The sequence below is a fragment of the Coturnix japonica genome, chromosome 15, assembly GCF_054131305.1.
Source record: "Coturnix japonica strain WE chromosome 15, WE-NBRP24, whole genome shotgun sequence".
Taxonomy (NCBI): domain Eukaryota; kingdom Metazoa; phylum Chordata; class Aves; order Galliformes; family Phasianidae; genus Coturnix; species Coturnix japonica.
Genome location: NC_140677.1, coordinates 5,591,396 through 5,618,650, shown reverse-complemented (window position 1 = coordinate 5,618,650; position 27,255 = coordinate 5,591,396). Strand labels below are relative to the sequence as shown.

Sequence of the window (27,255 nt, the reverse complement as noted above, 5' to 3'; positions counted from 1 at the left end):
TGTTTTTCTGACTGAAAACAGATCCTAGCCATGTGACCGGCTCTTCCTTGGTTTAAAGAGCCCTTGTTTGTACGGTGAATTAGTCAATTAATTACTTTAACAGTCGCTTGTCTGGCTGCTTGAAAATTACCTAACTTCTTAGCCATCTTGCAGTTGTTCCCCCCCCCTGCACACACACACTGAAGCCATTAAAGCTGAACCCTGGCCAGGCCAAGCCCCATGGCCCCCAGCCACACAAATCAGCAGAGCCTCACTGCTGTGCCTCTGCTCTCTAAGCACTACCCCTTTCTCCTCCACGGAGGGGCTCAAAAGCACCCCGATCCTCTCATGCCTTGCCCCCAAAGGCATTCCTCCCCAGGAAATCCTTTAAAATCACATCCAGATGCATCCGACTCCAAAGCGGGAGCAGGGATGCATGGTACAGCTGAGGGGTGCTAAACCCCAAATGTGAGCTAGGGCAATACTGAATTCTGCTCCTTTTGGCACTTGAAAAAGATTTTTGGCAGGTGGGAGAGGGCAACGATGCCTCCATTGCAGAACTTCCTCCTGACTCCTCCGAGAGCAGGCACTGTATTTGATTTCATGAGGCATTCCAGGCACTGCTGGGATAAAAGGTTTTCTCGGCTGCAGCTCTGCCTCTGACATTATACCCATACCTTAAAATGTAAGGGAAGAAAGCCAGAGGCATTGCAATTCAGCAAGGAACTCTACTTTGCAACTAAAAGCTCATTGTTACTGGTATTATAGCAAGGTCTCCAGCTTTCAACAGTGCAAAGCAAGCTGGAAAGAGCATTGAAATGCATGTATTTGTGACACATTTACATTAACATCCAGCTGAGCATCTTTTTGAAAGCCACAGAAAGGGAAGGAGAATCGGGCTCACCCTCCCCTAGTGCTGGTTAAGCAGCTCTAACACTAACCAGCATCTAGCAAGCGTCCAAACCCTCCTCTGACATAAACGTCATCTTCATCTATCACTGCACTGTCAAGTCTTTCTCAGTTAAACAACACAGTCAGAAAGCAGCTCTCCCACCTCATTTTCTCTTGGCTCACAGGCACCAGTTGCTGATGCAGAGGAGACAGCCAAGCTCATTATTTGTCTGGGATTTCCCTCTCCTCTTCCCTTTCCCCTCACATATAATGAACAAATAGCAAAAAAAATAAAATAAAATCAAAAAGAACCCCACAACTAGACTCAACAAATTTAAACATCCTTCTTCTTTCTCCTTGAGGACACAAACCTGCTGCCCCTGAACAGCAGGGGAGGGCAGGAGGGGGCCACCCGTATAAAATATTTACAGTCCGGTTGCCAGGCTGGTGTCAAGCTGAAATGGAGCCTGCTCAAAAATAGCACAGCTCTCCAGAGCTTTCAGTGAAAGGCACTTTAGAAAATAAAAGGTGAGTTGTTTGGAGAGGAATTTTAGCACAGTTACTACCTCTTTGTTATATAAAATGAGCTTGGAAAACCTGAGAGCACTGTAACCATCATTCTCATGGATTCCACATGACCTGAGGAAACCCTACAAAGGACAAGAGGGCTGCCCCACAGCAGCATCCCACTCCTATCCTTGCAGTCAAGGCATGTGATCGGGGGTGTCTTTAAGAGGGACCACAGAGGGGCATGGGAGAAAGTACAGGTGTCCTGAAGGAGGGAGGAAATGAAATGCTGCAGCCCCTAAGTAGCACACAGCTACGTAGTCCTGAGTATATGGGATCATGGGATTTCGTATCAATTTAACTTCTTCCTAGAAGGGATTAAACTTAAGGGGAGATAAACTTCTAAAAATGAAAAATACCAACTGCTACTGCCTTATCTTAGTCAAGCACACCAGAACACCCAATATAAGCTATGAAGTTTAGACCATTAGTTTGCCAACGTTTTCATAAAGCTGAGGGTTTCAACAAAGATTTCCAAAATATGTGGCACTAATTATTCACATACAGACACGTCACGTTTGAGACCCATCTGTAATGCTCAGGAACCACAGGCTCCCTGTTTAAAGCATCATGGGAGGTTTCAGGTCTTATCAATACATCTATCATTTGGGGCAATCTCATTCCCCGAGGCTGACTTGATTTGCCCAGCATCGCGCGCACAGCAAAACACTGACTTGCTCTCAAGACATGCCACAGCATGATCCTTATTTCATGAATGTTTGCAAGTGCTTAAAAAAACACTCAGAAAGAGATGCTCTGGCAGTACAGATGTGGTTCTCTTTGTGAAACACAGTTTATTTCAGTGGTCTGTGGTTTAGCTGTTATTCAAAAGCAACCAAGATTGGTAGATAGGGCTTTTAATAGAGCTTCTCCCTCACACTTTCCAGAGCCTGCCTTCCAGGCTGGGCTCCAGACTTCTGCCTCCCCTTCCATCTCAATTTTCTTCCTATTCATTCCTTTGCTCTTTCCCTTTCCCCTAACAAGGCACTGCTGGCCATGCAATTACTCTGTAGGCTGCATGGCTTGCCTCCCTCAATCCTCAATACTTCTTTCCACATTCAGCCCTCAATGCATGACTTTGCATGCAGGAGCTCCCTACCTGAGGAACCAGAAACCACACAAATGAATCTCCCAGCCCCACGTGCCCAGTAGTCAAACACCTCCAGGCATTTCCACAAATAAAAGCAATTGCTAAGCCACAATCATGTTAGGATAACTCTAAAGTCTCATGGGATCAGGGCCGTGATTCTGATCTCTAAGCACAGAGCAATTTAAGGCTTTTCACAGTTTAAAGAAGGCAGATTCCGTAGGCAGCATTTGCTCACCTGCATCACTTTCTCTCCCCTCCTGCTCTTTAAGGCAATCTAGGGCTGACCTCCAAGCACTGCCCTCATTCTTGATGCACATTCCTCACTTTGTCAATATTCCCAGCAAGTCCTTACTGTCAGTGTAAGGAAAGGTGCCACAGGCTGATGGAGATGCACTGCATTAATCCCCACAGCTCAATCCTGTAGGCATTAGCCAGGCAGAATTCCCACCACTGCAAAATACTTTGCCTATTTCAGAATCCCAGGATCCGGCCCATCCATGAGTCCCAAAGCCAACATTTAATGAAAACAGACAAAGGAGAAGAGAAAAAGAACGATGCAGACAGAGCACAGCATTGTTTCTGAAACGAAATGTTTTTTCAGTTTCCCATGAGGCATCAGTAGCTCTTCAAACAGAGCCCAAACCTCAAGTATGCCAGCAATTCAACATCCAAATGAGAGCTCATTACCTCAACCCACCGCTTACAATTTTAGTCACTTTCGTTTTTCAGAACCCAAATCAGAGCTCCGGGATTTGCTGTGAATGGCAGACAGGCACTGAGCTTCCATGAGCACGGCGGCTGAGCAGTTACGCAGGTCAGCAGGTAGGACACCCTGCAGGCAGCCTTTGCCGGCTCCTTCTCTTCCCCCACCAAAGCAGAAGACAGCTCTGCCATTTTAGACTGACTTAGCAGACTTCAAACGCAATTTGTCCCGGTTCCAAAAGGAATACAAATGTCTAAGAAAGGAGGAGACACAGTTAAGTGCTTTGTTATCCACTACACTACACCTTTGTTTCCTGGGAGATGTGGGTTAGGTTGGCATCAGATATCACAATCCAGGCTGTTCTGTCTTGCTTCAGGGTTATGCTGTCAGCAAGGAGCTTTGTGTGTATGTTCAGGTGTGTTAGCTGAACTGCTCCCTCCGAGCGCTGCACAAAACGGAGGGAGCAAACTCCAATGATTTCCAATAACAGCTATGCTCTTCTAATTGGGAAGTTATGTTCTGCTAATTGATTCGTTAAAGACAAAGAAAGCAGCAGAAGTACTATATGAAAAAACCTCCACAATGAGTCACATCTCCTCATTCACGTTCGCTAAAGGAAAATAATGTCTCGGGAAACTATATGCAATTTCTTCCCATCCCACAAGCTGTCCTTGCAAAATACAACTCAAACCTTGACAGAATACTTACACTTCCTGCAGGTTCAACAGCTCTGCAAAGGCAGAAGGATCAATCTCGGTCAACTTGTTGTAGCTCAGGTTTCTGTTAAAATAAAAGAAAGCGGCATCAGCATCATACAGTTACTGCACTCAGCAAAAGCGTCATCCTAATTATTCTGGATTGCATAGGAAGTGGTTTGGGTTCGGTTATTTTTGCCTTTTTTTTTTAGAGAAAATTATGTCAGTTTAGACATGGTAGGGGGCAGTTGGCTGCTGAATACATGCAGGAGTTACTTCAGTTCTCTATCAAAATGTTATTCAGTTTGCTGTATGCTTTCTCCTCTTTTGCATTAATGTGGTGTTAATTTGTCTTTATATTACACAATTACATTAGTATTCCTCCGCTGGTTATTCACAACCACACAACTCATCACAGATGAATAGGATATTTCCTGACAAATTGAAGACTGAGCTGAAACAATCAGCAAGGCTTCTCCTAAATATTTCATAGCTATAATGATATTTGGGAGTTTTAATGTACCACATATAAACAAAAGGCCTACACAGATACACACACTTATATTTTATGTTGACATACAGCATTTTACATTTTCTAACAGACCATGTCATTAACATATCACTAAATGCTGGGCACGCAGTAACACATGCTTGGTTCCTCAACAACTCTCATCAGTTTCCAACTGACAGATCAAATCAAGATCATACAATCCCATTTTACTAGGGACAGCTTTTGCTATCTGAACACAGCCTGCTGAAGCTCTGCTTTGCAGGACACATCCCTGTTTGGAAACACAGCTGGAATAAGGTGGCAAGAAAGCAATGCAGAAAGCCACACGCGAGACCCTCACAATGCTCTGCTGCAGCATCACAACAGCAAAGTCCCCACTAAGACACACAGCATCAGCACACTGCACATAGGTCCAGCCTGCACTTGGGGATGCATCAGGAGAGCACAGATCAATTAGGACCACGCAACTAATGATGTGGAAATTAACAAATGGCCCAATGAATATGATGTATGCTGTGCTGGAATGTTACTGTATGTAATATGAAGAGGGGGGAGGCCAACTGACAGGCAGTAGCAACAAAAGCAACCACAAGGAGTTGCGAGGAAATTGAGGGGACCTGCTTCAATTCCACCCTGCTCCACACCCTGCTCCATGATATTATCCTGGGTAATACTCAACCCTCCTGTCTCCTCTGCAGGGAGGTTACACCCTCTTACTGTACTTCTGAACATGACCCAAAAGATTCACGGTCTGATTTTAGATAAGCCCTCAAACATCCAGCTCCTTATTCAAACCACCAAGCCAGTCTGACTGGAAAACGGGCCAACCTTTCCCAGTTTGTGCATCTGCTTTGTGTAAAAGCTGTGCCCACAGACCCCAGGCAGGTCTGAAGCCCCAACAGGACCCACATCCCGAGGCTCCTGAGTGCCAATCCCTGCACTGGGGGGGAATCAGGAGGTGACAGACAACAAGGACCGCTGCAAGAAGGGCCCAGACCTGCCTCACGTTCCCCATACAGAGATTCAGGCCCACAGCAATGCTTGTGAGCACTAAGGCTTGAGAGACTAAGAAGTTACAAATGCCTCTTTTGGAATAACAGGCAATCATTGATCATCTGCTCTCCTGCAATGCATTTATGGGACACGTTCAAAACATTCCCCTCCACATGGGTACTGCTCAATAGCTCTGTGCAAGCACTGTTTTCCAGCACTTGTACCATGCCTGAAATGCTGCATTTCTGCCAATAGCTACTGCAAAAGAAGGCTCTACAAATCAACAGCAGAACCTGACTTGAAGCCATATACGAGTGTAAAATCTAACCAAGCATCTAGTTTTAAAATATGTTGTCCTGTAAGCCCCTACTGTCTTTTAAAACACTCAAGAGACCTTTAAATCAATACCAGCCTGCAGCAGATATCCATTTCACTATGAACTCAAAGGCATTTGTCTAAATAAAAGTCAAACTGCAGTTTAAACTCAGAGTGCATTGGAAAGCCAAGTCCATATTCATAGCACAATTACGAATTAAAGTGCAATTTGCCCACAGATTACATTACTACTATTTTTTTTCTTTATAAACCACACAGCAAAATCAGGTTGGAGCTTGTCCCTGTCTGATGTATAGGCAGAAGGAGAAAACACAACAGGTAACATCCCACGGGACATTATATCCCATAGGTTCAATGCAGTAAGAACAAAGCAGGCACAGAAACACTGGGGACATGCTGTAAGAAGGAAATACAGACACAGTGCTGGCACAGCCATGATTGTGCCAGAATCAATCAGTTTCAATATATTTCTATGCTTTCTACGCCACAAATCTCTACGCTTGTCAAGGGAACCGAACCCCGCCATACTCAATGCCCAAACACTGAGCAATGCTGATGTAACCTTCAACAGCTCAAAAGTGAAAGACACGAGAGTCTTAGCAGCATAAAGGATTTCATGGACTAACATCTTCCAAAGCAGCTGATTATTGCTGCCACCATTTGAGAAGCTTGAACATCAATGTCAGACAAGCAGTTAGCTCTTCAGATAGCACAGCTGTATTTCACCTACTCCAACAAGAGACTTCCCAGTGTTTGCTGCAGAAATACTGGTAAAACCCATCTTATATACCTAAATCTTCAGTTTTGCCCACACTACCCACTCCAGCTTCCTGTTATCCTCACCAAACACAATATGCTGTTCAAAAATCAGTGGGGAAAATTAAAACTAGAAATATAGCATCAGTATAAAATAGATTTCAGACTTGAAAATAGATGGATACACCAAAATAAACAGTTCACTCCACTTCTCCGATGTTAACATGCAATAAAATGCCCAGGAATTTGTCGCCTGAAGCATCAGCAAGCAAAGGATGAGTTTCCCAGAACTCAGATCTCCTCACTAGACAGTATTTAGCATGCCAGTCACAGCATGCAAATGGGAGAAAGAATTAACATGCTCTGATAGATAGATCATTGGGACAGGGAGTCAGGAAACCTCAGTCTATTCCTGGCTCTCTTAATCTCCTGCTGTGTGACTGGGTCATGTCACATCACCTCTCCAGAGCTTTTGTTTCCACAGCCACCCTTTGTCTGTCTTGCCTATTTAGACTGTAAATAAAATTGAGGTAGGTATTGTCTTGGTTTGCCCAATGCTGACTAAATGAGGCCTCAATCTTGGTTGGGCTCCAGTAATGCAAATACAAAAGAGAACTCAAAACTTGAGGTCATGGGTGCACACGACGCTCCCCCACCACAAAGCATGAATCTCAAATGCAAGGCATCACGTGTAGCTGCGACATCCCCATTGACTGAGCCAAGCATCCCAGCAGAGATGGAGATGCCAAGCTCGGGGTTCTGCTGTCCCGTCAATGGAATTCACCACACTCCTGCTCTGCCATAGCAAAGACTGCATTCTTCCTCATGGAACCCCTTGGTCTGATTGATACAGTGCTCGGCTGTGCAGTCGAGCAATGGCTCTCATTGAGCAAATATTTCTTCACCAGTGTTTTAAGAAGTCTTCTCTGAAGAACCCTGGAAAATCTGAGCCCAAAGATCATCACATGCTTCAGCATCCTCCAAGAGTCAGAAGCTGACAGCAAAGACAACAAAACAGCCACCAACCTGAGTGGTCTAAAAACATGGTGTTTTCCTCCCTCATATATGATGTCCCTGATCAAGAACTAAGAACAAGCTAAATCAGCACGGGAAGGTCTCTCTTCTGCCTATTTATCCCTTCCAACCTTTAAATAAGAAAGCAGTGTTTGCCTTTATTTGGCATTGTAGATCACTGAGCACTGCAGAGGCTCAAAGGAAAGCCTTGTTAAATAACCCAATATAGAATCTGCCTTTAAACTACCTCCTCAAAGTAATAATGCTGTCACAAAACAAGCCGTGTTTGCCTGCAAGAAGGAATCAGGCAGCTCTCTGACCTGACAGATGTTGATCCTGCCTCCCTGGCAAAGTGCTGGGTAGACTGGGATTTCACGCACCGGTTTTGGTTCTAATTTGGGAAGCTGGCCAACATGCAGTAAGCCACCTCTGTATTGAGAACAAGGCACCTGGCTGGCCTGCCAGACAAAGAAATCAGCAGGCACGAGGCTCCCCGTCCCTGCTCACCATGATGATGGCTGAGTTCTGCTCAGGGAGGTGGAAGTTTCCGACCTGCACGTCGAACCCATTCATCTGTCAGCATGGAAGATTATGTCAAAAGCGTTTCTGCACCTTTTGATGACAGGCTGAGGAGAAAAGGAGGATGGCTCGAAGTTCTGCCCCTGCCAACCGCGGCTTTCATTAAACACTTTGTCAACCATTGTCATAACACAACTTTTCATTGCGTCTGCACAAAAGGGAGCCGAGAGCCCAGAACAATCGAGCCCTGCAATAGAAATTCCTCTGGCTAATCTGTCGAAAGATAGCTGCCTAGTCCGCAGCTCACTGAATAGGCACCATCCTCTTCCCACATGTTTGTGGATGGCTTTACAGCACCGGCATGGAGGCCCCATGCACACTTCACTGGGTATGAAAAGCATGGCAGCAGCTGAATAAGCCTGGGGATGGGAGTTGGGGTAACAACAGGGGGAACACATTGCCCGTGCTTCGAGCATACAGCTGTGCACAGAAGAGAGCATGCATGCGAGACTTAACACTGAAGCACAAAGCAATCAGAGACTGCGGGGATTCAGTTGCTTGTATGAAATGTAAGGGCAGAAAGGAGTATCTTTAGTCTTTTTTTCTTATATACACAGCAAGCCCCAAATCCACTTCTTCGAGCCAAGAGCACAGAAATGGCTACAGTGGTCAGAGCCAGCTACTTAGCAGTGCATGGCACAGCAACACCTTCCCCTATATGGGATTATTTGAGTCCTCCTTAAAATGGAGTTGCAATAAGCCATCCACACTGATGAGTCAGAAGGAACTGTCACATTCAAGATGTGTGTAGTCCTTCATTATTTTCTGCCAGGAGTCCTTGGGGAACCACTCACCCCAACCTACTTCAGCCAGTCGCACATGCCCTTCCAGTTCATTTACTAAATGGGTAGCAAACCAGACGTCTTTGAACCCTTTGCCTCACTCATTCTTGCCTCTGCTTCACCTCTCTCAAGCAAGGACATCAAATAGAAATTCACCTTGGACAAAGGCTTTGCTTCAGGGCCTGTACTCATGCTCACACTTGGTGAGCCCATTTGGTGCGCCTGCTCACTCAGGCTTTGCTTGTGCCCCAGCTCAAATTAGCAGCCGCAGCAGATTAGCTTGGGTTAACAGCGCGCTCATATAAGGGGCTCTATGTGCAGAAGGGAGTCAACTTAAGGGCAACCCTCAAGCCATAATATGAGCTAATTTGACTGTGAAGACAAACTTTGAGAGGTCATCCAGACACCAAGAGAACTGCACCATGAATCACCCCAGTCATGACTAACAATGCCGTCTAAAGGAAATTCCTGCAGCATGATTACCAAAGAATCAATACCACACCGATTCCAGCAGATGCACACAGTCATTAATGCAAAGAATACTAATTAAAACCACATCACTGAGAACCATCATATCAGCCTACAGTTTAATATAACTTGTGGTTGAGAAGGCTGAAGGAACGAGGGAACTACCTTTGAATAACTTCAAATAACACCTTGGGCCCCGGCCCTTCCTCCTGCGCTCCCAACAGCTCCCAGTGCCGGGAGCAGTGAGATGGCAGCGTCTGGAGGTTGGCTGGGCTGCTCTCACATCACCACCATTGCTGTCAGTTCTCAAGAGCAGAGCATCTCTTGGCATGGCACTGGATGACACTGAGCTGCAGCCGAGGGTTCAGAGCTGCCCACAATAAGGAGCTCCCTTCCGCTTACTTGTCTCTTCTAAGAAGGGAACTGTTGGGTTATTCCAGGCCTTGTTTGGTTTACACAAATGTGTTTTGACAACGCCTCGGATCCTATCTCTTCCTATTTTAATAACCTTAGCAAAAACAACAAAAGGAGTTTATTTTTTTCATTTTCCAAGCCAAACTAAACAGTCTCCTTGAAACACCCCGAAAGTTTGAAACTTAAAAAGAAAAACCAAAAAAGAAACCATCTTTGACTTAATCTATATAAACCGCACTGATAACAGAGGCACACTGCACAACAGCAGAAGGGCAAGGCATCACAAGAGGGAAGGCAAGACAGTGGATTCAAACTTCTCTCTGCTCCCGAAAGTAATAATAACAACAGCAGCAGCCACACAGCCTGTAGTTACTAAGGCTACCAAACAGCATTACGGCTGCTCGTTCCTCTGCCCCACAGCAGACAGCCCAGTCAAAGGCAGTATTGTGTGCAGGGAACAGGGGATGCTGCAAGGGTAAGAGCAGACGGTGTTTAATTGCAGCAATTTTTCACTTTATTTGCTGTTTCTATTGAGCTGCGCTGCATGAAGGAGACGTATTCTCTCCAAAACACACCAAGTCATCAGTTGCAAGAACTGCCTTAGAGCAAGAAAATTAAATTCAAAGAGGGTTGGAGCATCTAAATAGAAATGACTGTATTTACTTCACCTTCAAGCTATCCTGGTTTGCCACCTGCGGCAGGTAAAGCAGCTGGAAGGAAAATTAGGATGTGGAAGTCTTTAAGCCACAAATTAACTCTGCCCAGATACCCATAGGGTTTGTTCGGGCTTCGTTGTTTTGCTTAATTAAAGCGCTGCTTACTCTCATGAGAAAGACGTGTCCTGAAAGCAGAGCTGGCAGCTCCCTGCCCTGCAGAAGGCAGAGCCCCACATCCCCAGCACAAGGGCTGCAGGCATCGCGTGTATGCTGGGCGCACGTGAACCAACTGCTTTGCTCCTTAGGTAAATCAATAAAGGCCACGACTCCTGCACTAACATTTCAATTAAGGTTCCCCACTGTGTATTCAACATACTAAACCAATTTATTGAGGATTAACAACTCTATAATTTACTGTATGCGTCTACCTTACAGGCACTGCTAAGCCTCCATTAACTGACAATAATACACAAGAGCTGCATTGATAGAGCAGCATGAAGTGCAATTTACTGCTTCAAAAATTGCTACTTCTGCAGAGCTAATATTTTTACCTACAAGTTGTGTAATTTTTCACGAGTACGGCAGATAAACCGTGTTAAACCTTTGGCTTTTAGGGATGCCTGGAAGGACCAGCAGCATCACATCCAGCTGCTGGCAGCCCAAACCTCCCACCACATGACTGTAAAATCCAGCTGTGGGTTACAGGTCGAGCACAGATGGAAAAGAGATAATTCACAAACTCCCTGAACGCTGCTCAGAAGTTTCCACGGTTTAAGAAAACATCTGAGGCCAACAATCATTCAATAATATCCAATAACCCATATTTTAAGATACATTTCCTACTAAAACACAGAATGGTAATGTGCTCTGAAACCACTCGGAATCCCTGAAGACGGGGGTTGTGTCTGTAAGCATTTCTGGCAAGCTCACAAGTTCTTCGAGTGCTCTGACACCCCAATTTGTTTGTCAGAAGTGCTCGTTCAGGAAATCCATCCCTGGGCAGAGCACTGCCAATGGAGAACAGCACCCATGGTGCTGAGGGAAGGGTGAGCATCAAACCCACACTCAGTTTTTGGCACCTGCTATAGTGCCTTCCCTTTGCAGAGCCCATCGCTCCAGCAGCACACAGCCACTGTGCCACCAGCTGCCACCAAAAGCCACTGCACAGTGTTCCAAATTGGTTAGATGCTTATGGCAAAGGAGGGCAAGGGACCCCTGGCACTGTGTCATTCCCTTGCCCTGCTTCTAGTGAACAGTTAATCAGGAAGGGCCGATCTCCCCCCACAAAACACACTTGAAAGAGGCACAAAGGAATATTTGTGCGCTGGTTAAAACCAGTCAGGCAAAGAGGAAGGGAAAAATAGCCTTGCAAAATCAGCAGGCGGGTTTCTGCTACAGTATGGGGGCTTCCCAGCCTGCATCCTTCCAATGCTGCTTCACATCATCATCCTCACTCATACAGGAGAAGGAAGGATGTGAGAGCAAGGAGGAAGGCACATCCCAAGGAAGAGCCATGATTTCTGCTGTGCTGTCTTTTGCTTTGCAGCTCCTTACCAAAGTTCACTATGCTGCCCAAAGCCAAAGCAGTCAGCTCCGCAAGCCACCCATCAGCACCAACACAACTGGTCGATCACCACATCCACTGCTCAGTTCCCACCCGGTGCCAGCAATCCAATCTCACACAATGCTCAGCCAACTCTGCGGCTTCCTTACATGGAGGTAATATCCTTTCCGACTGCACCTGCAGGTGGAATTGCAGCACTGTGCTCCTTGTTTTGCCCCTCATACAATTTTTCTTGATGCCTAAGACAGAAAGGACATTCCCTGAAGTTTTCAATGCCACAGGCTGAAATGAAGAGAGGCTGCAGAGCCAAACACCTTGCATATAGAAAGAAATTATGTATACAGCCCCAAAGCATTGGTAGGGGGATCTGTGCTGGCAGCGCTGCAGGTTGCAAGACCAGCTCTAACCTCCCAGAGGTGCAAAGAAAATACTGCTCTACTTGCAGTTTAAAAATAGCTCTTCTTTGTAACAGCAATTTAAGGGTAAAACACGTACATTTTAATCTAAAAAAACTCCTAAGTTGGCCATCTTAGCGAGAGATGTGTGGTTAACACCAGCATTCACCCTCTCTTTTTGAGTAATCAATGTCCAAACATAATGCACTTTCATTCCAAGCACTTTTATATTGCCAATAAAGCACCAAGCAATTTAATGGATTTCTAACCCCAAATTGGAAGCTGTACTGCATCCAACTGACTCAATTTGCTCAGGCTTAGAGGAAGCCCTGGAACAAAACGCTAGAAATAAAACCACATGTACTGATAACATTACAGAAATAGATACACCAAGAAGCAAATGTTCTGTCCCTTTATTTTATCTGACCTCCAACCTGTTTTAATTGACCTTCAAGATGGAAAGACTGCATTTAAAAGAAACCATTTCCACCTAGATCACGAGAAATGGAAGCCAAGCTATATATAATGCACTTGCTGCAAAACAAGGCAAATAAATCTACCATTAAACTACCTTTCACTTGACAATGAAAAGCTAGAAGAGACTTTCAAGTTAATTTACTCCCTATTTTACATCCTAAGCAGAGCTATTTTCTAGACAAACTTGCTTTCTCCCCTGTTGTAAAGCCTTCACTCCCCATGTGAAACAAACATAGCCAGGAGCTTCCCACATCCCCCTGCATTACACCCTGAAACACTTGGTGGAGGACAGTTATTTTGGCCAGCAGAAAACTGAAGCTACAGATCTCAAAAGCAATGGTGTAACATAGGAGTTTCAAGCCGGTGGTCCACAGCACACTCCCTGCCACTAGAAAGTAGGTTGAAGCTGGTACCTTCACAAGGAAGCCAAAGGTGCTTAAATCTGGTGCTTCGTTAAATTGTCGCATGCCAGAACTCACATATCTTATATAAAGCAGAATGGTACAAAGCAATGTAGTCTTCCTCAAATAACTTGTGCCACGTAAGTAACTGTGTACCTGTAAATTCAGGTAGTGAAATATTCAAGGAAGCAGACATGCACACATCTGTATGTGCACTGCTGCAGAGAGCAACACACCCACAGCCAGGTATGCAGACAAAGGCTTTATCAGCAAAGTCTGGGACAGCTGAACAGATTATGACAGTTGTGAAGAGTGCTAGTAAAAGTCTTTATTACACTCCTCCCCAGCATATAATGGCATATCTTTCACAGAAGCACTGTTCTTAAGATCTTTGAGAGCTTTACAGGTTTTATTGGTGCTCTTCTCCAACCTCTTTCGCTTATAAAGCCAGATTTCTTCATTAGCGCAACTCAGACTGCACAAAGACTCAGAGAGAGAGAACAAAACTTACAGCCAGCAACATTTTAGAAAGCGAGGGCAGATGTTACTGAGGTTGAATCAAGGAACAAGTTCCCTCTCCTATACATTTTTATTCTTTCCACATTGCAGAGGTTTAGAGGTATGGGAAGGGAACACTACCCCAGTATTTTGCTACAGGAAGCAATTAACAACACAATCTGGATTCCAATGGAATCTGGATAAACTCATTTCATCTCCTTGCAACCGTTATTCCTGGCATCACGCAGTTCCACTTGGCACTCAAGACTGCACATTTTGCTGTATTTCTGTCCCAACCTTTGCCCACCAGAAGGTGCTTACGTGCCAATGGAGGCTCCAGCCCCAGCTTCCAGCACTGGGAACTCCTTCATCCAACAATCAGACCTGCAGGAAGATGTAAGAGAAAGCCAAACCCTTCCCCTCTTCTGTTGAGTTGGTCCCATTCAGGCACAACCCAAACTAGCAGCTATCTCAAAACTGCACCGATGGCTCTGAAAGTCAAAAGTCCTGAAAGAACGAAACTCCACATGGGTGGCCACATTGAAACCAGCAAAACTAACACTACAGGAACAGAAATACGTTTCTTTTTTTTGGCTTTTCTGAGTGGTCCTTGCAAGCCAGGCGTCCTGCCAGGATGCTCACAGTGCTCTGGGCACACCAGCTTTGCACCAGATCCATGCAATTCAAGAAGGTGGTTATTTAAAGAACAACGTGAATGCAGAAGGTGCTCACAAGGTTTGTTGCTGTGCAGGGAGGGCCACAGCTGTGCCCACAGCTTTGAGAATTCCAAACGCTCTTTTGGGAGCAGGTTAAGTTAATTTCTGGAGAGAATAAGGGACTCGGTACTGTCTCCCTAAGGATGACCAAAAGAGTTCTTAGAGACGGGCCTTGACCAGCAGGGCACAGCCACACACCCCAATATACAATCAGGATTCCAAGCCTGGCTCTGCTACACCAAAGCCACATCAACAAACACATTTTCCTCCATTTGTCGCAGTTAGCCAGGTATGAAATAAAAGGCTTTCAGAATCTTCCAAACGCACAGGCTCCCCCCTCCAAAGGCTTCAGCAAACCAATGAGAATTGTGTAAAAACAAACCGTAGCACATTTTATAGGGGAAAATAACTTTGCTGCGACTGGAAACACATAACTGAGCTTTTTCTCTAACAAAACGTACAGGAAATGGCTCTGCAAAAGTTAACTGAGTGATACTGAGCTTTCTCCAGAGTGTCGTATAGGAAATAACACTGCAGCAACAACTGCCTGATTTAACCTTTTGTCCAGACTACATCGCAGAGCCGGAGCACTGAGGTATCTGGTTGATGTTAACAATCCTCTGGTGCATTCTGCAGGAGGATGGCGGCACACAAAGCAGGTTATCATGCTCAGCAAAGCACCCCTGCCGTGGTCCAAAGCCTGGGCAACCAATTGCTGATGGAAAGCAGAATTTAATGATTTTCCCCTCTTGCAGCTGGCAGTTGGTTTTTATTTATTTATGAAAGATACAGAGAGGTAATACCCATCCTGAGATGCAAAAAGCAGGGCAGCCTTATCCATCCCATGCATGCAGAATCATGCCCAACGTACATAGCAGACACAGCAAGGAGCCCCATCCCTGCAGCATGTCATACAGCAGCAGCCCAACTGTCCCTCAAGGTGACACCACAACACCTTGGGGTGGGAGCCACCACCTCCACCATCCCAGCAGGGGTTGCACCAGTGGCAGTGATCCCCCAGCACTGCCAGAGCAGCACATCTGCCAAGAAATCTGGTGTCAATATTTGCCCGGAGCCCTGCAATCATAATAACATGAACTGAGCCAGGCTGCCCACATGCTCCAGCATGGAGAATGCATTGCTGCACAGAGCTGGAGTGAGTCCACTTCTCAGCATTCCTCTCTTATAGTCAATAAAGAAGCAGTGCAGCATCAGGAACACATCTCGCCCACTGAATCCCCAGCACCTCACTCAGCCATCGCTCCACATAAAACGTGCTGTCTGGGAGAGAAAAAGGCGAGGAAAAGAAATCAAAGTTCTCCCTGTTCCCACAAAACTTGAGTTCCCATGTAATTGCTGCAAGAATTGTTTTACCAGGATGGAGCTCCCCGGGAGCAATGGGACACGCTCACTGCCTCACCAGGTTAGCCAGCAGGAAAACATTTCCTTCAGCAAGCTTGACGCAACCACCAAAGTTGCTCCAAGATGAAATAAAACTGGGGCAAAAGCCAAAAAAACCTAAAGCAGGGGACAAAACTCTCAGTGCAAGAGGCTCACAATAAAATACTCCACACAGAACAGCACTGATTTTAATGCACCAAATTGGCTGCTGGGAGAGAAGCCAACTCACGGCAATATCGCAGCTGGCCTCAGGAACGGCTCACGGCCAGGGGTGGTTTTTGCAGCTCCAGGTTTACGTGGAGTCACGTGAACACCATTACCTAAACTGCACCTTTTCCATGAACACCTTCCTCTGGAATAAAGGTTCTCATTTTGCTCTACATAAAAAACACCCTCCACAGGTTTATAGGCTTTAATTGCTATGGGAGCACATAAAAAGTGTCCAAATAAGTCTATTTAATGGTTACACATTAACTGTCATACACCTCCAGGCTTCTGTTATCCATAAATTTGCAAGATCAATAAACTCCTTATAAGCAAACTTTAGAATAAATACTTGCTGCTGAAAACGTTCCGTTCCTATTTACTAATAACTTTGTTAAATGACTTGGAAATTCTTACCTTCATCTGAAGCCTCCTGCTAGGGAAAAAGCTGTCTTTCAACACAAAGAAAAGGAATCAAAAATGTCTATTTCTCTCTTGCTCGGAATTGGATGCCTGCCCACAAGGTAATGCAAGAGCAGAGCAATGGCAGGCTGGGAAGGACTTGGCTACAGCAAAACATGTGTGAGAGCCTGTAGAGGCAGAGCCCCTCCAAACCCAAGGAGAAAAGCCTCCAGGAAGCACTGGGATGCTCTGTGCAACTCCGCAGGAAGGCAAACAGGATTTCATTTGTCGCCCTGAATCTAATGGAACTCAGCGGCACGGTGCAGCCCTGCTCTTGGTTGCTGCAGCACACTAAATGCCTGCTGAATTTTACATTGGGTGTATAGGGAAGCCCTGGAGTGCACAGCACAACACTCAGAGCAGTATGGGGAAGGGGAGAGGGCGAGAGAGAGCGAGGCAGGCAGCCTGAGAGTGATTAAGTGTTGATCAAATCCAACTATTTCATAAAGTTTCTGGTATGCCCGACTGGCTTCAACGGTCTCCATGCTTTGCTGTGAAATCCCTGCAGTGTTTATGAGAAGTCTGCAAATGGCTCCTTTGTCGCCTTTTATTATTATTATTATTATTCCTCTTTAATAAAGGAAACACAAAGGCTGAAGCTGCTGGGACATCAAAAAGCCGTCAACCAATGGCTGCCCAACACCTCATGCCTCCTGTCCTTTGGGGCACTGGTAAGGTACTGCCTTCTCCCTAATCTGACCCCTCTTTCCTGCAGTGCAAAGCCAAGCTGGGCACAGTGCTGACCCTTCCCTATAGTTGGGAGCACCACACTTTGGGGGCAGAGCTGTGCCAGCACTCAAACCATGCCCAAACCCTACAACAACCCCACAGCCTCCCCCCCCCCATCCACACTCACTGAATCCCCATTGTAAACAGCGAGCAGAGGCCAAATAACACAGGGAGGCCCTTGGAAAGATGGAATCGCTTACTATCAGGAGGGAGGGAGATTATAGAGGTTATTTAAATTAAAAACAAACTAGACAAACAAATAAGCCCCATTTCCCTCCCCCCGACCGCTGCTGCCTGCTCTGCACATGTTATCTGCAAACTGCGGGCAAAGCAATTCCCTGCTCTGTGCTATTTCACAATCTGCTCGCTCTGAACCTTACACTACGTAAGAAATTAAACAAACATTTCCTCCTTTTCCTTCTTCGGGTGTCTATTCCCCCCCCCTCCCCTTCCCAGGGCTGGGCTCTGAAGTCCAGCCCTACATGAGGCCAAGGCATAGCCAGCAGCAGGGCTCCCCACCAGCCCCAAAAAGCCCCAAGCTTCCCCCAAAAGAGGCAGGGAAGAGTTTGCACAGTAGTTTGTGATTGCACAGGTCGATCCACACAGCAAACAGGCAGCCCCGTGCACTTCCAAAATACACCAAGGACAGCCACGGGGGAAAGGAAGGCGATACCAAAACACAACGTAGAGATAACAGGAAAACTTTGCAGAAGTCAATTAAAAAGGCAGCCAACCCTAGAGACAGAAATCCTCAGGAAAGCAGCACTCCTTCCACACCGACTGCTTGCTATTACATGCAGCCGCAGCAGCAAACTGGTGAATAAAAGCCTTTGCCTCAATCCACTCATATTTGCAACAGGTTTATATTACAAATTCAGGGTTTATCTGGCTTGCAGAAGGCTGCGAGGGAAAGCTGGGAAGCGAGAGCATGGAATGAACCAAGGGGCCGAACGCTGGAGACCCAAGAGTCAGGTTGTTGGAGTTTTTTGTGGTTGCTGCTATTTAATGGCAATGCCTCATTATGGTTTGGGATAAAGGAAGCTTTTGTTAACTACCTGCTCTCTCCCTCCCTCTGCACCTTCCCTCGGGGTTTTGAGATCACATGAAAAACACATCCCAAGCTCCTCCAGAGATTTTTCTGCACAGCCAAAGCTGACAAGACTTGACATTCCTGAAATGTTTAAATGAGAGGGAGAAACAACAACATTTTTTTCAAACCCACTTTATACATCGCGCACAAGCAAAAACTGGCCCAAATCCAATTAAAAAAAATTATATATATATATACATATATATATATAATATTTACATACACACAATATATATATTATATTTATATTTATATATATATTTACATACACACACACATTTGCAAAATCATCTTAAATCCTTCAGATGTTCTGGATTGAAGAAAAAAAATCCATTTGCTGCCGAGCAGATGCAAACCCCTGCACCAAATGCAGTGTGTTCCCAGGGGAGCTGCAGAGCAGAGCCATAATCAAGGCCATGGACAGTCCCAGCACTGAGCCTCAAACAGCCTGGCAGCCCATCACACAGCCGTGACCTGAACACAGCTTGTGCATCCTGGGCTCTGCAGTGAAACCTCTTTTTGGGAAGGGGATTTGGAAACCCCTTCCAAAAGCACAGGGATACTTACAAGCCAGGTTCAGAATTAAACATTTCAGCTATAAAATGGGCAGCAGTCAAGAAGGCCCCATTTTAGCCAAATACCAGGAAAAGCACATCGCAATCAGCAGCTGTTTCATTAACTGATTTACATGTTGGCTCATTTTGGATATTTTTCCAGACTGGAATCTTGCTTTGCCCAACGCTTCTGGACAGACCTGGGTGAGGAGCAGGGTCCTCACAGATAATTACAGCCAGTAATAAAACCCGCTGCAAGCGATACAAACCAGATGTAGGAACAACTGCATGTGCTGCAAAAGGTATCACTGCCCAGAGAACCAGCTGCCAGGAGTGAGCACCTCAAAACCCACACCACAAACATCACTTAACAGCGGGCAGAATGCCCATGGGTGCAGAATGGGTTACACGAAGCACACCAGGTCCTGCTGGTCAATTATTCTTGCTTGGTTTACTAGCATAGAAATTCAGGCATCAAAGAGGACCGCTGTGCTCCACTTGTGCAATAAACTCCTTTCACCGACATCACTTCACACTTTACAGAGTGCAAAGTTCACGCTGATATTGTTGGCTTTCTCACTTGCTGCTTTTTGGCACCGGCCTGCCTGCTTGGCCATTCATTAATATACAAGCAGTACCTTAAAGGCTTTGTTCCACAGGCCTAGCTGGGCTGTGAGCCGTCATACAGCAAGCACTGGTTTGCGGGGGACAAGCAACAAAAGTTATCTGCAAGAGTGCAAATGTGTTTAGATGTTAGGATACAACATCTCATCACAACATCATTCCTTGGTGATCTCCAGGACACACTTGGATGTTATTCTGCTCTAGGAGGCCATGCTGGAGCAGGGGTTGGACCAGATGGACCCAGATATCCATATCAATCCTGTGATTTTCATACAACCTGCAGTATCACAAAGCACAGGTGACACAGCAAAGGCTGCCTATGTGCACCAACAATGAGAAAGCTGCCATAGTTATTTGTCAGCTAGCTTGGGATGCCATGTAAGGCAGCCATGGACAGCCCAGTGTGTGCAGGCCTACCTACAGCAGGCTGTGCTGAGTTCCTGGCTGCTTTGACATGTGGAGGAGTCATGTCCATCAACATCCCAACCAAGGGAACATGCTCCAAATGTCCTCTCTAAAAACCAAGCCATTTTCTTTGTTTCCTGGGCCCAGCCAGCATCAGCAGCTGCCTTGCTTTCCAAACCAACCTGGCAGCCCAGATGGGAACAGGCATGAAGAACTGACCCCAGCCTCCCTTAATACATTACTAAACCCTGTCTTATTTGTCTTCCCTGGGAGACTAAACACGGGTTATTAGTTCAATATAAAACTCTAAGTACACGCTTGAAAGACAGAGCACAAAAACAGTTTAATTGTGAAGAATATTAAAAAAGCACTCAAGGCCTTTCATACCACATTAAGAAGTTTCTGTCCCAACTTTTCAAGATTTGCTTATGATGGAGATGAGCCCAAGTGGAAAAATCAAGAATCCTTGAATTCTGAGGGAAGCTTTATCTGACTCTGGACTCATACCTGCACACAGTGCAGTGAAACTTCCAGCCCTGTTCATTGCTATCACCTCATGCTCTCTCCCCACCAACACAAGGTCATGACAAAGTTTCTACCCATGTCCCCCGTCTTCATAAATCATTACAGATCTGGATTCACATCAGCGGGATTACATGAGATCAGCCAAACATGCACATGCTGGAGAGAGAAGACAACACGGCTCTTTAAAACTTGAGAGTATTTTTCATTTATAAATAGTTTACATTTTTTGGATCCAGTGGTGGACGACTCGCTCAGTCTGTACGGAAACCAAAGAAATATCATGTGTGAGCACTAACCACAGCGTAACAGAGATAATAAACAACAGATGGGCAGCCATGTGCAACAGGGCTGGTGCTCATAGTAGGGGAGGCAAAGAAAAAGAAGGAAGAAAACCAGCAAGCATCACTCAGCTGAAGGCCCTGTGGTGTTTCAGAGTTCTGGGGACCTGTTTCTCCATGTTAGGCTACACGAGTGATCTGAAAAACACCTTGAGCATGCAAGCAAAGCACCTGAATGCTGCTGGGCTCCTGGGAGGCCTCCAGCCTTGTGGGCTTTGCCAATGGAGTCAACCCAGTCGACAAACCTCCTGCCCAGCATCTGCCCCCACAGCAAATTAAACTAAAATGGATGCTGACCTCTCCCTTGTCCATGCTTTTACAAATGTTTTAGAGATTATGTCAAACAATATCCCATACCCCACACAATAGTGTTTAAAAACAAAAAGCAGGACAACTTTATATTTGCCAAGCAGAGAAACCTGGAACTGGAGCATCTCTATTGAAATTAGCCTGCCAAGACCAATTTGATGCCTTTTCTTACCACAAGGAATTCTGCAAGTATGCTGATAATGTTTAAGCATCAATATGTATCCGTAGATAGAAGAAAAAGAAAAAACACCACTCTACAATACACACTTTCCAGATTTTGCCACCATTTATCAATTGCAAGAGTATTTCCAGACCACTCGTCTGCCAAAAGTGTGCAGACACCAAACCAAGAGTCTCAGCACCCACCTCCTCCCTGAGCAAAAGCCTGACACACTTGACTGAACAAAGGTTTGCTCCCAATTATATTTCAGATTCTTCTAACAATAACTGCGTGGCGTCTGGCACCAACACATCTGAGCCTTTGAAGTGGTTCTCAGCTCCAGCAGGAAAGGGAGGGAGGACAAAAGGGGAATCAACTGGCAATTTGAGTTCCAGTCAAACCACCACGCTGAAGAGAGAACCTTAATACCATAATCCCCGAGCACACCACAAATGTTTACAGCTAACAAAAAGAACCCACACAGGACAGCAACACGTTGGTGCTGTAAGGTTTGGGCTATGGGGTGCTTGTGATCAAATCTCTTCTTGATGTGCTTAAGTCAGCATCCTCACGGAGTCTAAATGGAGCTTGCAGGGCATGCAGGTACACGGGTACTTTTCTATCACTTACATCCTTTAGGGATCCAAATTCTTTTTCAGATCTCACCTTACATGACATCGGCAAGAAGCACATGAGAAATCAGTGCAGGGCAATGAGCCTCACTTTTAAAAATGCGTATCTTATCTGTTCTGTTCAAATAAGTACAGTGAGGTCTAACAGCAACAAGGTAGCAAAGCGGAACAGCTCCCGGGGTGGAGGTTTTGATTGGAATGATTGAGGAAAAAAAAAAAAAAAAGGATATAAACGCTTTATTTATTTTCCCCAAGCTGCATCCAAGTCCTACCAGCTCTTTTTGTAAGGTTGGGCAGTTTCTGGAAACATCTTCTGGCCCAAAACATTCTCAGAATTTCAAGAATCTGCTCCACAAATCTTGAGGCTGTTTTGTTCAGGAATGCTGACATGTGGGCAAAGGGAAACCTAAACGGTTCCCTTGAACGTTGCAGAGAACTTTAAAGTCTGCCCAAGCTGAAAAATGCAAGAGTCAAAACTTTGAAGGAAGCGTGGGTTTTCTGCTCAAAGGCAGCTGCATTTCAAATATCACCCCGAACACAACCTTCAAAACAAGGGAGCACAGCAATGCCTGGACAGCTTGTGCTCCTAGCAAGGCTGGTCCCACCAGTGCTCTTTTTATTGCCTATCACCCAGCAGCATCAGGAGAATAGTTTCCTGAGGGTGTGAAGTTACTCTGGCTGGCTGCAAAGCAGAGATGCAAGAAGGGACACATCTTAGCACTGTAAGGCTGACTGGTGGTCAGGATGCACAGGAAACCAGAGAGGAAGTAATCGGAAATTGTTGGACAGAGAGACTTCCACATTTTGTATCCAAATGTGCAGGCCTGTAGCCTGCAATTAATTGCGCTCTTATTTTAGCCACATCTCTTGCAAACAGAAATCCTTGTGGTTTAATTAGCACAAGCAGCCCCAGAATTAGAGCTGCCATCTCCAGAAAGGTGGATTTTAGTTATTTTGACTTTTGAAGAAGTTGAACGTGGAGCTTGCACAGCTTCAACACGCGCAGTCTGCTTCAGAACAAGCTGTATGCTGGCATTGTAACTTGTGCATGGGGAGCTGCAGAACCTAACCTGAGAGCTAGCAGGGTGCTGGCAGCCAGAGGTGAAGCAAGCAGCAAGGGAACCAGGCTGGGAGCACAGCAGCAGCTAACTGGGAACGCTGGTACTGCAGGAGGGGAATGCTATCTGGGGTTTCCAGCGGGGTGCTAGGGAGAAAAGCTGTCACAGTCCAAGGAGAACAAGTACTCTGGGAGCTGGAGCAAGCCACGGGGACACACAGATGAATGTGGGATCGTGTCGGTCACAGGCACCCCTGCCAGCTAAAAGAACAGCTCATAAGGCTCTTGTATAGCAGACCACAAAGTGCTAGCACTTGAAACACAAGTGCTGGAAGGAGACTGGGAGCAAGCAGCATTGCAGTAAACAGCTCAAGGCTGCTATCTGGCAGCACCCAGGGATGCCATGCTACTGCACAGCTCTACCCTTCCCCTAGGGATACTGGTAAAGCCCAAGGAGCAGGACTGCGTGCCCAGCACATCTGCGCATACAGCAATACTGCCAGGCTGGGAGGACACAGGCACCCAGGGTGATTGCTCAACACTCGCAGGCTTGGAGGCACAAAGTCCACTTCCTGGAAGCTCTCCTCCAAACACGGAGCAGAGAGTTGATGAAACTGTTCCCAGCTGTGGCTGCAACCATCACAAAGTGTTGCTGTTTTTGCTGAAACACTTCCTACTGCTGCCTGGGCAGTGCTGCATGGAGGAGTGAACAGACTGGGTCCCAACAAGGCCAGAATGCAGGAGGTACCACCACTGGTAACTGCCTCCTAAAGACCACTATACAAGACAAAGCTAGAGCTAACTGTTATTTGAAGCAGACAGCACAAACCCAACGTGTTCTGCCATATTCATACAGCTGATCAACACAGTGACCAGCACACATCTCCACTGACAAGTTCAGTAGGAATGAAATCAGAACTCCTGAAAAGGGTTCAATTCCATCTCTCGCACCAGGAGCTTCCTGCAACCACTCATACAGGAGAGCTGAATCTGCCTAACCACAACTTTACGATCATCAATAAGCCATTTCCTAACCTGCTAACAAGGAAAGCAAAGGTCATTCGTCTGCTCTTGTGAATGCAGAGTCATCCAAACCCTCTAAGTTCACCGATCTCAACAACTTCTGGGCAGCGATCTGCTCAATAACAAAGGTTGGAGAGTGGGAAGCAGGACAAAGTTTACAGCCCTGCGAGACAAAAACAACTCTCACACACTGCCATATAAGAGAAGCCTAAACATGTGGATAAGATGTATATGTTTAATGGGGCACTTACGTGCCATACTTCAGAAGAAACCCATAAGGCATTTGAAAGCCAAGGATTCTTACTTAAGACTTGTTGGGAGGAATAGAGTTGTTTATAGAGCAACACGGAGAGGAACAGCACAAAAACATGTTTAGCAAAGGAAGAGTGGAAAATACTGTGACATTTCAAAGTGAAATATCATATGGTTTGCTTAAATCTCCTACAATGGGATAAATCTCCCCACTTTGCCCAAACAGATGAAGCACAAGCGTTGCTCTGACTCTACCCCTGGCTCCAGAGGAGACAAAGGCTTCCTGGCAAGGTCAGACCAGGGCAACAGGGGGGTGAGTGGAAGCCCCAGATTTAACTTTATTCATTTATTTTAATATAAAGACCTATGCTAAAGGAAGGCAGCTAGTGCTTTCCTGCAGCTCTTGAGCAGATGCACAGCCAAGCATCACCTAAAATAAGCCCTGGAAAACTAAGCTAAGCTTTTTAGGACTGTTCACGGCACCGGAGGAGGCAGAGCAAGCTTTCCCCGTCTTCCCCCAGCTCACAAACACAAAGAGGAGGACGGATAGGCAGCTCTGTTTGGACAACTGGAACACATTTAGGGGGTGATTTTTCACAGGGCCTCCAGCCAGGCAGTTTCCTCTGATAGCCATTTTATTACCCGCAACACAATTTGCAGACCAGCAGCTCCCCTACCCACGGGGGCTGCTGCTGCACCAGTGCTGCCCAAGCACAACAGGGAAGCCACCCACCAGCACAGCAAGCCCTGAAAGCAGACAAGAGACTGCTTAGGTGCTAGCACTGATGGCCAATGCTAGGGCAGCATAGAGATGAGAGCATCCCATCCAGGTGGGCACACAGCAGCAAGCACAGGCTTTGGGAAAATGGGAAAATATTGTCATCTGCATCTCTGTGCTGGAGGAAGCAACACAGTCCAAATCTCATGTTTTGCTTCTTTCATTCCTCCTATGGCTTGCCCTGCTTTTCTGCAGTGAGCAAAGGGCCTGCCAACTGGAGGAGGTGGTCTGGAGAGCAGGATCTTATTTCAGGGTTTCACAGCCAAATTTCCACCGAACTTAAGGTACGTGTTTTCTAATCTGGAAGGAGTCATCTAAAAATAGGCACCTTCATTGGAAGGGAAACGCTCTCAGCACACTGCCTGCACAGCGGATGGTTTTAAGAGCAACTCATTTAGGGCTACGCCTCTGCAGTTTTCCCAGCCTGCCACAGACCAGGTGGCTGCCTGTACTTCAGCCCTTAATCAAGCTGAAAATGCAACCAACAATCAAAGCAGACTCCTTATCTCAGCGGCCATGACGCCCCATCACATCCTGAGGGGTGCCCCCAAATAGCAGGGCCTGCTTCTAGACTTCCCCAAAATTACACAGCTATGGCTGGAGAGCCAACGTGCTGAAAAGATAAGGAGGAAGTGTAACATACTGCACATGTTGTGGTCCTGGGCTGAAGCTGGCACTGGCTGGGGGTGAAGGACTTGAGCTGCAGCGCAGGATTTGGTTAACTATTAATGGATGACTCAGCTCCAACAATAAAATGCATTTCATGTTCTGCGTTAGCAAAACAGCATCCTGATCCTTGACTGGGGCCCGAGTGCACTGCAGGAGAAAGAAAAATTATCTCTGCTCCGTTCATTAGCATGATCCCATCAGCTCCAACGTTGCAAAACAAGGAGTCACAGTGCGCGATTAGGTTAGCAGCACAGAATGATGATGTTAAAAACTGATGAGCTGAGTTAACTCAATCCGAGGTGTCTGACAGCAGGATCAGTGCAAAGCCCCACAGCCTGATTGGGATTTCTGGGTGCGGCTATCATGTGGGACAATGCAGCAGGTCTTATCTGAGCTGGGCACTGAGAGGTGAGAGCCACTGGGAAGCTTTGCATCGTGCAGACCTCAAGGCAAAGCTCCAACCTCTCTGAGAGGGAAGTAGCCAAGAGCTAAAGGCAGCACTGCAGATTCCAAGCACCCACTGTGCATTCAATGGGGCAGCTGTGCCAGCAGGCATGGAGCTAGGCTGCACAAGGGGAAACCCAAGCGATGGGAGAAGGCAAGCCAGCCCCACAGCATGCTTCTTCAGCCTATACTTCAGCCTGGGCTCCCCAAGGCTCAGTCACCCTCTAGCCCCACACATCTGCAGGGCAGTTTGCAAAGCAAAGTCAAAACACTGAGCTGCTACAAAATCGTAACAGGTTGGTTTTCCTAGAGAACAACTGCTGTGTGTTCATTTCTCTGATGCCTACTGGGCTTCTTGTCCCTCTGCTCTGGGAACTTTCCCTCCCCTTTTCCCCAGCCCATCCATTCTCCCCCTTTCATGCTGCAGCCATTATAAAAGGCACTGAATATTATCACAGCCCATTGAGCACTTTCCTTTTGTAGGGGACCCTCGCGTTTCAAATTGCAGTCACCGTACAGAGAGAAAAGCCTCAAAGTGATTAAATGCCAGAAGCTTCTCAAAAGCAGAGAGGAATACGGAGGTGGCTGTGGGGGTCCTGCAGACTTCAACACAGCAGCCAGAAGGGCTTCAGATCTGCACTGCGGATCTCAAACTCACATCTAACCCCAGTCCGGGTGGGATCACTCCTCCCAGCCGGGGCACAGCTCGGGATTAAGACACGAAGATCAGACAGCAGATGAAGGCTCGCTGCTGTTCTCCAGTGGGAGCCAATAAATGTCATGGCATGCTGGGGGTGGGCAGTGAATCCCAGACACATGTTCACAGGCAGGGCGGATTTATTTGCAAGCGTGCAGCGCTGCGAGGACAGGCTCTGCCATCACCCTGACCCAGCAGCCCCCCCTCCCAAAAATCAGCCCCCAGCAATGGCTGCTTCATCTGTGTCCCATTATTTCAGCAGGCTCGGAACTGCCAGAAACTTTCCCTCTGCAACACCTCCGCGTTCATCCCCCACTACCTCCTCCAGCCAAGGAAGCTGCTTTAACTGTTGCTGTGCTCACAAGATGTGGCCCTAGTTTAATAAAAAAAGTTAATGGAGAATTTGGAGCACAGGCA

At 46.4% G+C, this 27,255-nt stretch overlaps 1 protein-coding gene across 1 annotated transcript in view; it reads right to left on the bottom strand.

The window, feature by feature from the left end:
- The window catches only part of LRIG1 (leucine rich repeats and immunoglobulin like domains 1), a 75,539-nt gene that overhangs the window by 45,502 nt on the left and 2,782 nt on the right, over positions 1-27,255 (bottom strand). Inside the window, exon 2 of the mRNA XM_015875192.3 lies at positions 3,939-4,010. Coding sequence (XP_015730678.2) covers positions 3,939-4,010 — 72 coding nt within the window. The remainder of the gene's footprint in view (positions 1-3,938; positions 4,011-27,255) is intronic.